This window comes from Xenopus laevis, chromosome 2L, assembly GCF_017654675.1.
Source record: "Xenopus laevis strain J_2021 chromosome 2L, Xenopus_laevis_v10.1, whole genome shotgun sequence".
In the NCBI taxonomy this organism is placed as follows: domain Eukaryota; kingdom Metazoa; phylum Chordata; class Amphibia; order Anura; family Pipidae; genus Xenopus; species Xenopus laevis.
Genome location: NC_054373.1, coordinates 64,657,340 through 64,671,389, shown reverse-complemented (window position 1 = coordinate 64,671,389; position 14,050 = coordinate 64,657,340). Strand labels below are relative to the sequence as shown.

Sequence of the window (14,050 nt, the reverse complement as noted above, 5' to 3'; positions counted from 1 at the left end):
AATTTATATATAATTTTTTTTATTTCATAGGAGGGGGCACCAACTTGCTATGTAGACAAGGGAACAATCTGATTTACACAAGAAAAAGAAGTTACTGAGATTTAAAAATGTAAATTATTTGGTCACATTTTTATAGAGGACTCAGTAGGCAGCAAAAAAAAATTAAATTTGCCTTCCAATTAAAGAGGTAGCTCATCTTAAAGTTCACTTTTACTGTGTTATAGAATGACCAATTCTAAGCAACTTTCAATTGTTCTTCATTTTTTATAGCTTTTGAATTATTTCCCTTCTTCTCCTGACTCTTTCCAGCTTTAAAATGGGTCTAAAAAACAAATGTTCTGTAAGGCTACAAATGTACTGTTATTGCTCATCTTTCTATTTTGCAATCTCCTATTCCAGTCTCTTATTTAAATCAATGCATGACATTGCAAACTAGAAAGCTGTTGAATAAAATTCACAAAACCCACAAAACCCACAAATAATAGTAAATCAAAACCTATTGCAAATTGTCTCACAATATCACTCTATACTCTACATCTAGGGTTGCCACTTGGCGGGTATTTTACCGGCCTGGCCGGTAAAAATGATGGCTGATCCCAATGTTATTAATAGGGAAAAAGGTTAAATATATAGGAAGGCCGGTATTTTTTTCCAGAAAAGGTGGCAACCCTATCTACATCATACTAAAAATAAATCAAAGGTGAACAACCCCTTGAACTATACCCAAACACTACATCATCAGGGCAAGCACCAATGGCACTTGCTTCAAAACAACCATACTTTATTCCCAATTCCCTCTCACAATTTGATGGATGCACCTCAATGGTACATGCAGACACGTTTTATCTGACGAGCACATATTAGAAAAAAGCAAAATTATACAATGCTAACACTCCCCACTGTAAATAAAGAAGGGTGGCCTGCAACGCTAATGTTTTGTATTGCGATCTGCAAAAGGATAAAACACAGCATTTCGCATCATTAGCGGCATAATTAAAGGAACCACAAAAAAACTCTCCGCCTCTTCTTAATATTTATGACTTCCGCCGGCAGATCACGGAAATCTCGCGATACCGATTCCCCCACAGAAACTAATTCGTCTGGTCGTAAAATGTTGGTGATGTCATAAGTGCGGGCCAGGTAAGGGATTTAATACAATCGGACGGACGCCGTTAAGACGCGTAGCAAATAGAAATCATTCACAGAGGGTCTCTGTTTGCTAGAACGTCTGCAAATTACATGCACACAATTTCGCTTTATGTTTATACACACACACAGTATACTATTTAGGTGCTGAGCTCTAAGGGTTGGCTGTCTCCTATTCACCTCGGGGGTAACAGGGAGAGGGGCAGTGTTTACAGATACTTTTGTGGGTAATCTGTCCAAAATCGGTTCAATAATAAAACTTAGTGACAAGTGTTCTGAGGGGCTGTACTTCGATGATAGGAATTCTAGTTCGCCTGCTGGAGATAGATAAATTGTCTTCTGTTTTCTACTATTATAATGGTTCTAAATTGCAAATGTCGATTTATTGGAATCAGCACAGTGTGTGACTATTTACATTTCACAGCGCATTGTTATTAAAGATCAGTGTGCTTGAAAAATACCAGGTATATAATTTGATTTACAGTGGCCAGTAACAAATGCAACCTAAATCCTAAAACCATGTAAGTCTTCCCTTGCAGCACCTATTGCAGAAAGCATTTCCTTTAACTTAAAAATGTCTTAAATGTGATTTTTGTTGACATTTTAGGGTGAACTTACATTTGTGTCAGTTCCCCTTTTTGATGCCCCACATTTGTTCAGGGCTTGTAATAAAGCTAAAGACTTATGAAGACATTGTTGTTTTAGTCTGTAATCCATTTCCTAGCAATATTTTGAGCATCAAATATGTTTTACACATCTGACTCTAATTGATCTTCAGCCTGTATTTTCGGAAGTATCTTGTACAGGAACAATTATGGTCTAAATTCCATAACACAAATCAGATCACATGCCCAGGCCAGCTAAGGGTATTTACACCTTGTTGGATCAGTATTTGAAGGATCCACAAACATATTGTTTTGGGTGGTAACCATTTCAAGCCTACACATGGGCCAATGGGCTACCAGTTTAGTCAAGCTAAGACAGAAGCTACACCTTAGCTGACAGTACACTGAAAAATGGGGTCGGAGATTTATTGGGTTGTAAATGTGGTCTTGTGGAAAATTCGACATTTTGGCCCTATTTTTTGCAGCTGATGTATGGTGAGAAAAAATACATTAACTTAGTTATAGTTATTTAAGAATAATAGATATCTCAGGGCTTATATAAATAGTTTAGAAAACCCTCAGTAGAGGTTAAGGTTTCATTTTTGTGTTAATGAGTGGTTTTCTGTCTCTGCAGTGCTCACTGACATAATGGCCCCTAAAGACATCATGACAAACTCCCATGCCAAGTCAATACTAAACACCATGAATTCTCTACGGAAAAGCCAGACATTATGTGATGTGACGTTGCGTGTTAATCTAAAGGATTTTCCTGCTCACCGCATTGTGTTAGCTGCTTGTAGTGATTATTTTTGTGCCATGTTCACCAATGAGGTAAGGAGCAGATCAAGATGCCCATCTTAAATAAAAAAAACACTCATGTTTCATAGTTTCGAGAACTGTCTTGTTGTGTTGACAGCTCTTGTTATCTACTTGCCAGAATATTCCATTAAAAGATATAAAGTTGAATCATTAGATGATTGTTAGCAGCAGCAGAAAGCTTGGTATCAATTACTGTCACACTATTATGGTTAATGGCAGTTTTTGCAATTCATGCTATAGGAAATAATGGCACTTTAATTGAGCAACTAATCACATGCTTAGAACTGCTTGGGAAATGTAGAAGCATCTTAGAAGCATGTGATGATGTTTATTTTGTGTAATCAGGCAAATCTTTTCCTTTATACCTTAATATCTACAGCTCTCTGAGAAGGGCAAACCATACGTGGATATACAGGGACTAACATCATCCACCATGGAGATCCTTCTTGACTTTGTATACACTGAGACTGTCCATGTAACAGTGGAGAACGTGCAGGAACTACTGCCTGCTGCCTGCTTGCTGCAGTTGAAAGGTAAGGTACGCAAAGCCTTTCTTAAAGGGGTTATTCACCTTCCAATGCTTTTTTTCAGTTCAACTGTTTTCAGAGCATTCACCAGAAATAAAGACTTAATCCTATATAATAAAGTTGAAGTGTCTTTGCGTCCAGTCCCTGTGTCCGTGGGATTGCGCTACTGCGCATGTGCCCCACGGACCGTCTCTGGCGAATGTTTGACTACATATGTTCTAGTGCCCGTTAATTTAACGGGCTTAATGTCTAGTTAATTTATACTTTTCTAGCATTAAAGTTTAAAGTTGAATTTTTTCCCTTCTTTTGTCTTTCTGACACATCTATGGGAGGGGGTCACCATTTCTGAACTGTTGTAAATTGATACTTTAGTTGATACATTTCTTATTTTTGGCCCTGCTGAGCAGAGTCTCTGAGTTTCATTAAAGGCAGCTGAACTGATACAATAATTGCTAATATTCCACAGATGTTACTGAGAAATGTATTAACTAATGTAGCAAATTGTAACAGTTCAGAATCTGCACCTGGATAATTAAACTGCCAGAGGAACATTACATTTTAAACCTTCGTTTTGATAAAAAATGGAAAGCAATTTCATTTTTTTTTAATTTCTGGTGAACAATCCAAAAACAACTGAACTGAAAAAAAATGTTTGGAAGGTAACCAACCCCTTTAAGCTGCAAGCTGTAGCATTTACAAAGTCTGCGTTGTGTGTGTCATTCAGGTGTCAAGCAGGCATGCTGTGACTTTTTGGAATCTCAGCTTGATCCATCTAATTGTTTGGGTATACGGGACTTTGCAGAGACCCATAATTGTCTAGAATTAATGCAGGCTGCTGAGGTTTATAGCCAGAAGCACTTCCCAGAGGTTGTACAACATGAAGAGTTTATGCTTTTGCATCAGGAGGAGGTGGAGAAACTAATACACTGTGATGAAATTCAGGTACAATACTATCCTGCATATATGCAGTGCTATGTAATACATAATGCTTTGTTTACCATGTCACGTTTTTCAGTTGAAATACATCATTTATAAAGTTATAACTAATATGATGCTTAAAAGTTTAGATGATTTTAAATGATTTGCCCCAAAATACACTGGTAATATAAGATGCAAACCTATAGCAACCAATCAGCAAGTCACATTTTCTGGTCACCTGTTTAAAAGCAGACATCGTATTGGTTGGTATGGGTTACTGCACTTGGACAAATTTTGTGTCTTTATTACATAATGGTGCTTAATGTATTGTGATCTGGGCTAAACCTCTTTGTGTATATCACATAACTGTGATTATCTGCGTTGAGGCACTTGGACATACAGTTCATACATTCAACTTGTAATATAATTAGCTTGTTTCCTGTCAGCATAATGAGTCCTTCCTGACTCTGCTGTTATTGCAGATCAACTCAGAGGAACCTGTATTTGAAGCGGTTATAAACTGGGTAAAACACAACAGACATGAGCGAGAGAAATCTCTTCCACAGCTTCTTCAGTATGTACGCATGCCACTTCTAACCCCACGCTACATTACAGATGTCATTGATGCAGAGGTATGTGTGTGAGTTCATTTTGTGTAAGGATTATGTTGTTTTGCTGTATCAATTTATGTCTAAGTTTTTGTTGAATTAACCTGAGAGAGATCATTTTTCATATCTGGTTTTATTTAGCCACTGATCCGATGCAGTTTACAGTGCAGAGACTTAGTAGACGAAGCAAAAAAATTTCACCTACGTCCTGAGTTAAGAAGTCAGATGCAGGGACCCAGAACCCGAGTGCGCCTGGGTGAGTGACAAATTCTGCATCAATTTCTATTTTTAGTGTTGTGGATTTTATCTTAATTTTTTTAATGTTTTTATTTAAAGGTGCTAATGAAGTACTTCTTGTTATTGGGGGGTTTGGCAGCCAACAGTCTCCTATAGACATAGTCGAAAAGTATGACCCCAAGACCCAGGAGTGGAGTGTTCTTCCTGTGAGTGTGATAGTGGCATTTGCTGTGAAATGGTGACTATACCTCACCGTTATATTTTCTTTGAGTATGATGTAGATAATTGATTTTCAAAGTGAGGTTCACTTGCATTTTTGGTGAGACAATTGTACTTCTTAATAAACTATAAAATATGGCTATTGCTGCAATTTAATCAGTTTAAGTGTAATAATGGTAATTTTTGTAGACATCTTCCCCTACAATTTTTATTTTGATGAGAATATTTCTGAAAAAGTTGAAATACCTTCATTTGGATTTTTTTTTAAAAATATATACTGTTTTCTACCACTCAATTTTGATATCTACAAGTTAAGTAAAAAAAAGTGCCAAGAAAATGTCATTTTCTGTGGCATTAGAATATGTTCCGAAAGTTCTATGCCTCTTAGTGTTCATCAGTATCCTACTCTGTTTGTCCTGAAAATTAAGAGAAATATGGTTATCCCAGGGAAACCAGCAGAAGTTGTTTTAGGGGCTGTAACTTGGGATGTGGTTGCTGGTTATTACAAGCAGTGCAGCAGCTATTCTCATACAAGAGGAAGGAGATTTTGTGTCTTGATACCTTATTTGAAATTTACACCGCTATCTGGTAGCTGACCATTGAAACTTAATTGCATTTAAATGTCATGTTACCGTAATGAATAAAAGATACTGATAGCAAATAGAAACTTGTACTAATGCGTGTTTTCCTAGTCTGTAAAACTGATGTTGCTTACATGTTGTTCAACAATGATTGTAATTGTTTCCACTTTTATGATTGTAGAGCATAACACGTAAACGTCGTTACGTGGCTACTGTGTCCCTTGGAGACCGCGTATATGTGATTGGAGGATATGATGGAAGATCCAGGCTAAGTTCAGTGGAGTGTTTGGATTACACCTCGGAAGAGGATGGTGTTTGGTATTCTGTGGCACCCATGAATGTCAGACGGGGATTAGCAGGTGCCACCACACTTGGAGGTTAGTTGCTATCCATTGATAAGCTGCGCTGATGATATTTGGCTAAGTGCCAATGGGCATCATCAGTCTGTTGCATTTAATAGCAATTTCAAACTGTGTTATGTTGCTGGAATTAATATTTTGCAAGATGTACATTTAATGTGCTTCAGATCCCAGTTATATTATTTTATATATCTATCCCTCTAGACATGATTTATGTGTCTGGTGGTTTTGATGGAAGTCGACGTCACACAAGCATGGAGCGTTATGACCCCAATATTGATCAGTGGAGCATGCTTGGTGATATGCAGACGGCACGTGAAGGGGCAGGACTTGTTGTCGCCAATGGAGTCATATATTGCTTAGGTGAGACATAGCACGTTAAGCAGTGGCAATATAGGTTAAAAGAGAAACATTTCAGACAATAAAATATTTCAGTATGCAAGATGACCTAGGCAGTTTAAAGGAGACTGCATTTTATTTAGCATGTTTTATAGGGCTAAAGAAAACTTTGTGAATTCCAGGTGGTTACGATGGGTTAAACATTCTCAGCTCTGTGGAAAGATATGACCCTCACACTGGCCACTGGAGCCATGTGACACCTATGGCAACAAAACGATCAGGTAATCTGCCATTGTTCTCCATTGTAATTGTCAGTTAAAGGTATACTGACACCACACAAATTTCTCTTGTACAATAATATTTTTCTCACACAAACTTTATTTTTACATTGGTACATTAGACTTATGGCACTTATAACAGCCAATGTGCCACCTGTCACCTCCTATGTAGGCAGTTTTTTTGCATGAGCAGTTTTGGACATTTCTGTATCAGAAGCACTTGGTATGCTGTTAGCCATTGCCTGCTGTTGCAATGACAATACTGCCTCCAGCTGTTGCTTCACATATAGAGAGGATTTTGTCTCAAAAAATCAGTTATTACTTTTGCTGTTTTAGTGGGGAGTGGGACAAAAATCCATGCAAAGTCATGCGATTTGCCTTCCTGCCTCTAATTTGCAAATTAGGATTCGGTTCTGCCTGGCTGAAGGGTTCGGCTGAATCCGAATCCTGTTGAAAAAGGCAGAATCCTGGCCAAATTCCGAACCAAATCCTGGATTTGGTGCATCCCTAGTTACAGCACTATGGGACTTTTATGCGGGTCCAACAGGGCAGTTGAAACTGTACATAAATCCTTTGAGTCTGACTCTTTAATTTATGGTACCTCTCACGCCTCTGTTTTTAATAATGTATTTTCCAAGTTGATTGAAAGAAATTGAATACACTACATACAAGGCATTTTGTCACTGGCAAAGCTCAGCAATTTTAAAGCTATATGAAGGTGGGGTTTGCTCTTGAGAACAAACCAAAGAAATACTGGCTAGGAATCTGACGCACTACCCTATTGGCCTTTCAATCCTGTCACTGCCAACATGAATGAGGATACTGTTCAAGTTTGAGTCTAAATCAATAACTAAGTCTATGTCATTGTGGCTTTTTATTTTATTTATTGTAGAAACTACAACATTCCTTAAACCTAAGGATTAAGCAAAAGACAAAAATTAAAACAAAAAATTATCAAGAGGTTATAAAGTATGAGGTAATAGCATTAGCATATATAAAAATCTGCCAGTTCAAAAATATAAACCACTTCCTTTGGTAATTGTAAAACAAAATCAAAGTTAAAGTACATAAACCAAAAAACAATTGTAAAACCTAAAACAATTTATATATTCATTGAACTTGGCATATAGCGGTAGAATAGCTGTTAAATACAATCCAAAACTAACCAAAGTATTGTTCTTTGAAACAGAATTGCTTATTCCATATCCTCCTTTATAGAAGCTCTTAAATCTGAATTGATTATTTTCAGTGCTTATCTACTCCAGATTAAAATGATGTTTGAATGTCAGGTTGCATAATAGTTCAACTGGACTTCACACTAGGGAAACAGCTACACACTGGGCATTAATCTTACAGCAGAGAAATACTTTATTATGACTATTATCTATGAAATAGGACATTGCAATTTAAAGTTATTAAGCGACTGAGTCGGTACATTTTTGGCTACCCTGACTCCAGATACCCAACATTGCTTCTGACTCCACATATTGGGATTCCAGTGTTTATTATTCTTCAGCACCACTTGTTTTCATAGGGTGTCCTATGCCAGGCCACTTCCAGGCCAACGAATTCAGCTACACCTTGTATAGGGAAGAAACAAACCAATGCATACCGACTGTGGCATTGAAATCTTTTACTGCAGCAGAAACATGGCACAAATTATATCACTCTGTATATGTCATGAGAAATCCTAGGGAGTTACCCCTGCTATGTAGGGAACTATGTAAAGAGCCATTCAGCAGATGATGCCCAGTGATATGGTTTCTTGTAATGTAACTATAAATATCATAGGAGACCTGTTATAGGGAGCATGTGTTTAGCCTGAGAGTCAGTAAATGACTGCATAGGTGATGGTAAGACTGCAAACTTAGCCGGATGATTGGAGAATTAAAAGAAATGAAGAATAACTATGCTTTCAGCTTTTCATATTCCCATAAGGCACATCCATAGTAAAAAAAAAAAATGAAGCTATTTTTGCCCTTTAATGATATTTTTATTTTAATTGTTGCCCTGTTTTCTGTGACCCTCATCTGCATCATACAACAGGTGCTGGTGTGTCGCTTTTGAATGATCACATTTATGTGGTGGGGGGCTTTGATGGCACTGCACACCTTTCTTCTGTTGAAGCTTACAACATTCGGACAGATTCCTGGACCACAATGACCAGCATGACCACACCCCGCTGCTATGTGGGAGCTACTGTTCTAAGAGGCAGGCTGTATGCTATAGCTGGGTATGTATAACAAATATTCATTTTCTTCCTCGATATCAAATGTTAAGAGACGTTAAATGTCAAGTTAACCTTGGAGGCCGTAGTTCTTCTGTTGAAGGGAAAATAAAACCCTTTTTTTGACAGTATCAAGAGAACTTTAATATAAATATATATAAAGAGAGTCCACACTCACATTAAAGGGGAACTATCGTGAAAATTAACATTTTATTTAAGCTTCATCATATTGAAATAAGAAACTTTCTAAATACAAGCAATTAAATATTCTGCATCGTTTCTGAAATAATCAAGTTTATCTTCCCTATCACTCTCTCAGAATATGTTTCTCTTCATTCTTTTTTCTTGCTGGAGTTGGCTGTCAGATATTCATTGACAGATACAATATATCTTATAGGGGGGCTTCCTTTCCTAGCAGATGTATTATAGCTCACTCAAATAATGGATTCCAGTACAAACAAAATCTAACAAAATAACTGCCTTTAGCACAAATCCTGCATGTAGACAGACATGTCTGGTGATTTTAATAGAGTGAGCTCTAATGCATCTTCTAATAAAAAGGAGCCCCCCTATAAGAAATATTGGATCTATCTGTCAATGAATATCTGACACCCAACTCCTGCATGAAGATAGAATAAATAGAAACAGATGCTGAGAGAGGGATAGTGAAGATAAACTTGATTATTTCAGAAACAGTACAGAATTTTTAATTGATTTTATTTAGAAAACTTCTTATTTCGTTATGCTGAATCTTATATAATATTTTTATTTTTGCGATAGTTCCCCATTAAAGATGCATTCACTTTTAAGAGCTCTGCCAGGTTCCCCCCCAGGGTGCAAAAATGCACAACATATTGACGTCAGTTAAACGCCATTGCAGAAAGTGACATCACACCATGCTACTGTGCAAAGACAATTCATACCAATATATATAATTTGTTTAGAAAGTACTCGCACGCTTCCCAAATTTTTCTTATGGTGGGTGCTTGGTCAAATTTTCATATACGATTAAACACTTGATGATTGAAAATACGGAGTGCTGGTCCTTCCTGAATAACTATATATATATATATATATAATTTTTTTGTTATCCTTGAGAAAGAGATGTTGGTGTTCGTAACATCAGATTTTTTGAATAAATCTTGTTTTTTTTCACAAGTATTCCAGTTGAGTGCAGTAATATATACTGTATATTTATAAATATAATATATATTACATTTGTTTGCTTTAAATAATCTGTTTCTGCTGCCAGTGCAGGTTTTGCAAACTTTTAGACTTCTTCCCCGCAAAACTTGTTCCGTGAAGCAGTGAAATACCGTATAGTCATCGTGAAAATCTTTTTAAACCTTTATAACTTACTGCTCCATGCAGGCCATGCCGCAACCAAAATGCCTTCTTATACTCAAATTCAAATGAAACATAGGCACACTCCACACAATGCTTCTGCAAAAATTGAAAAGTGCTTCTTTATTTTAGCGAGATCCCAGCAAACGTTTCGGGGACATGCCCCTTCATCAAGCACTTGATGTCCCTGAAACGTTTGCTGGGATCTCACTAAAATAAAGAAGCACTTTTCAATTTTTGCAGAAGCATTGTGTGGAGTGTGCCTATGTTTCATTTGAATTTCAGTGCAGGTTTTGCCCTAGCTTATGTCTCAGCCTGTCTGGTCCCTCAGGTCCTGATATGTAAAACACTGCTTCATCTAAATAAACCATATTTATCAAAATATACTTTTCTAGTAATATCTGCCATTGGCTAATCCTAAATGTTAAGGGCCACCCTGGCTTGTATAATTAAATGTGCACACACACAGACCAAGGGTACACATCCATTCAGTCAATGAATGGACAGATCCCTGTCTTTTACTCCCACACCTCCGCTTCAGTTAGAACTGCACTATTTCTTGTCAGATGATCTCTGAGGGAGCATATAGTCCATCACAAGGAGAATTTTTGTGATTTGATTGGTACAAAGAGGTAGGTCTTGGGTTGGTACAGTGAGCAGGATCTAGTACAGTACTCTCTAGTAGGTATCTAGTACAGGTATGGGACCTGTTGTCCAGATTGCTCGGGACCTGGGGTTTTCTTGTGATGGATCTTTCCGTAATTTGGATCTTCATGCCTGAAGTCTACTATAAAATCATGTAAACGTTAAATAAACCCACTAGGCTGGTTTTGCCTTCAATAAGGATTAATTATATCTTAGTTGGGATCAAGTACAAGCTACTGTTTTATTATTTCAGAGAAAAAAGAAATCATTTTTAAAAAATTGGATTATTTAATTATATTGGAGTCTATGGGAGACAGCCTTTCAGCAATTCAGAGCTTTCTGGATAATGGGTTTCCGGATAACAGGTCCCATACCTGTATAACTAATATATATATGTGAACAATTACTTACAAAGTGGTCACTCAGCATATACATGTATATCAAAAAACCATTACAATCAGAAGCGGGTTATCTGCATAAACAATATTCCAACAACTGGATTAATCCCGAACAGGAATATTCTAGTTTGGAGTGTGACAAGATTTAAACCGGTTGGTGGTTTTAATAAGACACAATACTTATTAATAATACATCTTATTGTTTTCCAGCTATGATGGGAACTCTCTTCTGAATAGTGTTGAATGTTATGATCCTCTTATTGACAGCTGGGCTGTAGTTACATCTATGGCTACTCAGAGATGTGATGCTGGTGTTTGCGTTCTCCGGGAGAAGTGATCACAGGTGTTTGATTCAGACAAAAGCTGCTTGTTTTTGCATGCCACACAAGATGTAAAAGAAAAATATTCATAAAATTAAGTATTATCCTTCTTTATGGTTTGCAGAAATGGATAAAATAAGTACAAAATGCATGCCATAATAGGGAAGGTTGCCTAAATCTGTGAAAGACTTCTGTCACCAGCAGTACTGTGAAACCTGTATGTTATGAGTGAATGGGAAATTGAAAATCTTTTATGCATTATGCGTGTCCATCTTTTTGTTTTTATGCAAATATGTGTGGCTTTGTGGTGCAAATAATTACTTCACCAACAACATTAAGGCAAATTATTAGAGTGCCAAGTTAGAAGACAATGCCACTAACCTTACAGAGCCATACTGCTTATTGCTATATCTCATCTGTGCCTTAAATCTGACAGCACATTTTTATGTATTATTTGTATAATTTCTACGTCCTAAAGTACGTTTCAAAGAATAACTGAATTAATTACAGTATGAGACATTGTCCAGTTCTCACACAAGCTGTATTTTGGTTATAGATCACACATGACTATATCTCGCTTTGAAACCTGAGGTGGATCTGTCTTTCCCAGTATATGATTAACAATAGATGCACATAATCTGTAGCTGTAGTGTATTAAATGTTTTTTTTCCCACTGTATGAAAATTATACATTCTGTCAGTGTATGGTTAAAATGTTTTAATTGTACAAACACCTGATACAATTCCCTATATGCACTTGCCTTAGTCTGAAAAGCTTGGTCTTTTATTTAAAAAAATACCTATACTTTATATTAATAGAAGTTTCTGACCCGTCACAAAAGTGTATAACTTTTTAATGCACTTTAAGTCTTTGATTGGGCAGGAGATACAAATTTGTAGACACCAGAGCAGATATACTGCAACAGAAATAGGACTTCTGCTTCAAATAAAACAGATGCAATCTTTCAGAAGTCTGACCTGATATTTTGTCAGTTAAGAAAATTACTGTGCCAATATACAGCTATAGAATCATGAATGTCTCTTTAATTGAACCTGCAATCATATTAATAGCAGACAGTTTCTGATATAAGAATATGCAAACAAATTTCCCTGTGTATAGCAATGTATAGTACACAACTTTAAGATTTTAGGGTGGAGGGAACTGTTGACAAACATCTAGAGAGCTGCAGAATGGATATTTGTGTGCTAGGTCAGGTACTGCATGTAAAACAAAACTTGCACTGCTTTTCTGCATCTTCAAAATTACAGCAGAAATAAGTCTGTTCCTTTAACTCTTTAGATGCTACCTGACAAAATCTGCAGCAGTAACACAAGTGCTGGAGCCTTAGATTCTACCTTTCCTTTTGATATATTCTGCAAGGCTTATTAAGTGGTAACATGCAGTGCAGCAAGATCAAAAGAGCCCATCACTTAAAGGGTTAACAAATATTCCAGACCAAACGAAATACTCCAGCACACGTTTTCTGCTTAAGGGTTAATACCCGTGTTTAATGTCAAGCCAAAAAAGGTTACAACCTTTATAACCTTTTTTGGCTTGACCTTAAACATGGATATTAACCCTTAAGCAGAAAACGTGTGCTGGAGTATTTCGTTTGGTCTGAATGGTGGAGGTACCGTCCTCCTATGCCCCAAGCACTGTGCATGATATTGAGAGACTAGGTGTGCACCTGCAACCTTTTGCTGATGAACAAATATTCCAGTCTTCTTTTTAGTGAGCACTTTACAACACCAAACATCCACTGGGGATTACAGATGTTCTCTAAAATTTGTTTCGTAGACTCAGTCTTGCCCATCTATACTTATGCTGTACCCTTACTTGATGAATATGGCAGTCTGATGTACTTTGACAGTGTTTTACGTACACATACTGTATATATGTAAAATGATGTGTGATATATGTGCATATGTATATATGATCTGATTATGTTGTTGATTATGTTGTTGATTAAAATGTCGTTTGTGTAAATGTGATCCAAGTGCAGTTACCTGCAACGCTGTGAAGACCATTTATGTCTTGGAAAGAGCTATGAACTTTTAGTGGGAAAATTCAGTTAAATACAAACATTAACTATCATATTTTCTGTCGTTACTCTTGACTTGTTTGACCACTGTTCAATTGGTATACTGAAATTTAAATAAATGGAATCCCCACACTAAAGCCACCTAGACCCAGTTGGTGTTCAAGTTTTTTTTTTTTTGTGGACCAAAAAACATATATGTTATATATGCACCAGGTTAGAAGAGCTTTCAACCGTTTCTAATGCGTTTGGACACAACCAGGCAATTCAGCACCCGTGTTAAGGTGGACATACATGCAGAGATTTGCTCATTTAGTGAGGTTGCCACTCATCCCTGATATACCCGCCTTGAGGTGGGAGAAATGGGGCCTAGGGCCCAACAATTGGATCACACCGCTGAAAATACAGGCAGTCGGATCTAGGACCGTATCAACTGACATAT

General features: G+C 36.9%; 1 protein-coding gene across 2 annotated transcripts; it reads left to right on the top strand.

The window, feature by feature from the left end:
* The first annotated feature begins 1,001 nt into the window (after positions 1-1,001).
* Positions 1,002-13,738, top strand: klhl12.L (kelch like family member 12 L homeolog). 2 transcript variants are annotated; one of them, XM_041581956.1, is made up of 12 exons: positions 1,002-1,140; positions 2,386-2,582; positions 2,950-3,103; positions 3,822-4,039; positions 4,498-4,647; positions 4,765-4,879; positions 4,960-5,066; positions 5,842-6,037; positions 6,224-6,382; positions 6,541-6,639; positions 8,683-8,869; positions 11,461-13,738. In XM_041581956.1, the coding sequence occupies exons 2-12, from the start codon at positions 2,400-2,402 to the stop codon at positions 11,585-11,587; spliced, it is 1,695 nt and encodes a 564-aa protein (XP_041437890.1). In that variant the 5' UTR covers positions 1,002-1,140; positions 2,386-2,399; the 3' UTR covers positions 11,588-13,738. The 2 variants fall into 2 exon arrangements, with proteins under 2 accessions (XP_041437890.1, XP_041437891.1); XM_041581957.1 differs by lacking the exon at positions 1,002-1,140 and adding an exon at positions 1,154-1,610.
* Positions 13,739-14,050: the final 312 nt, after the last annotated feature.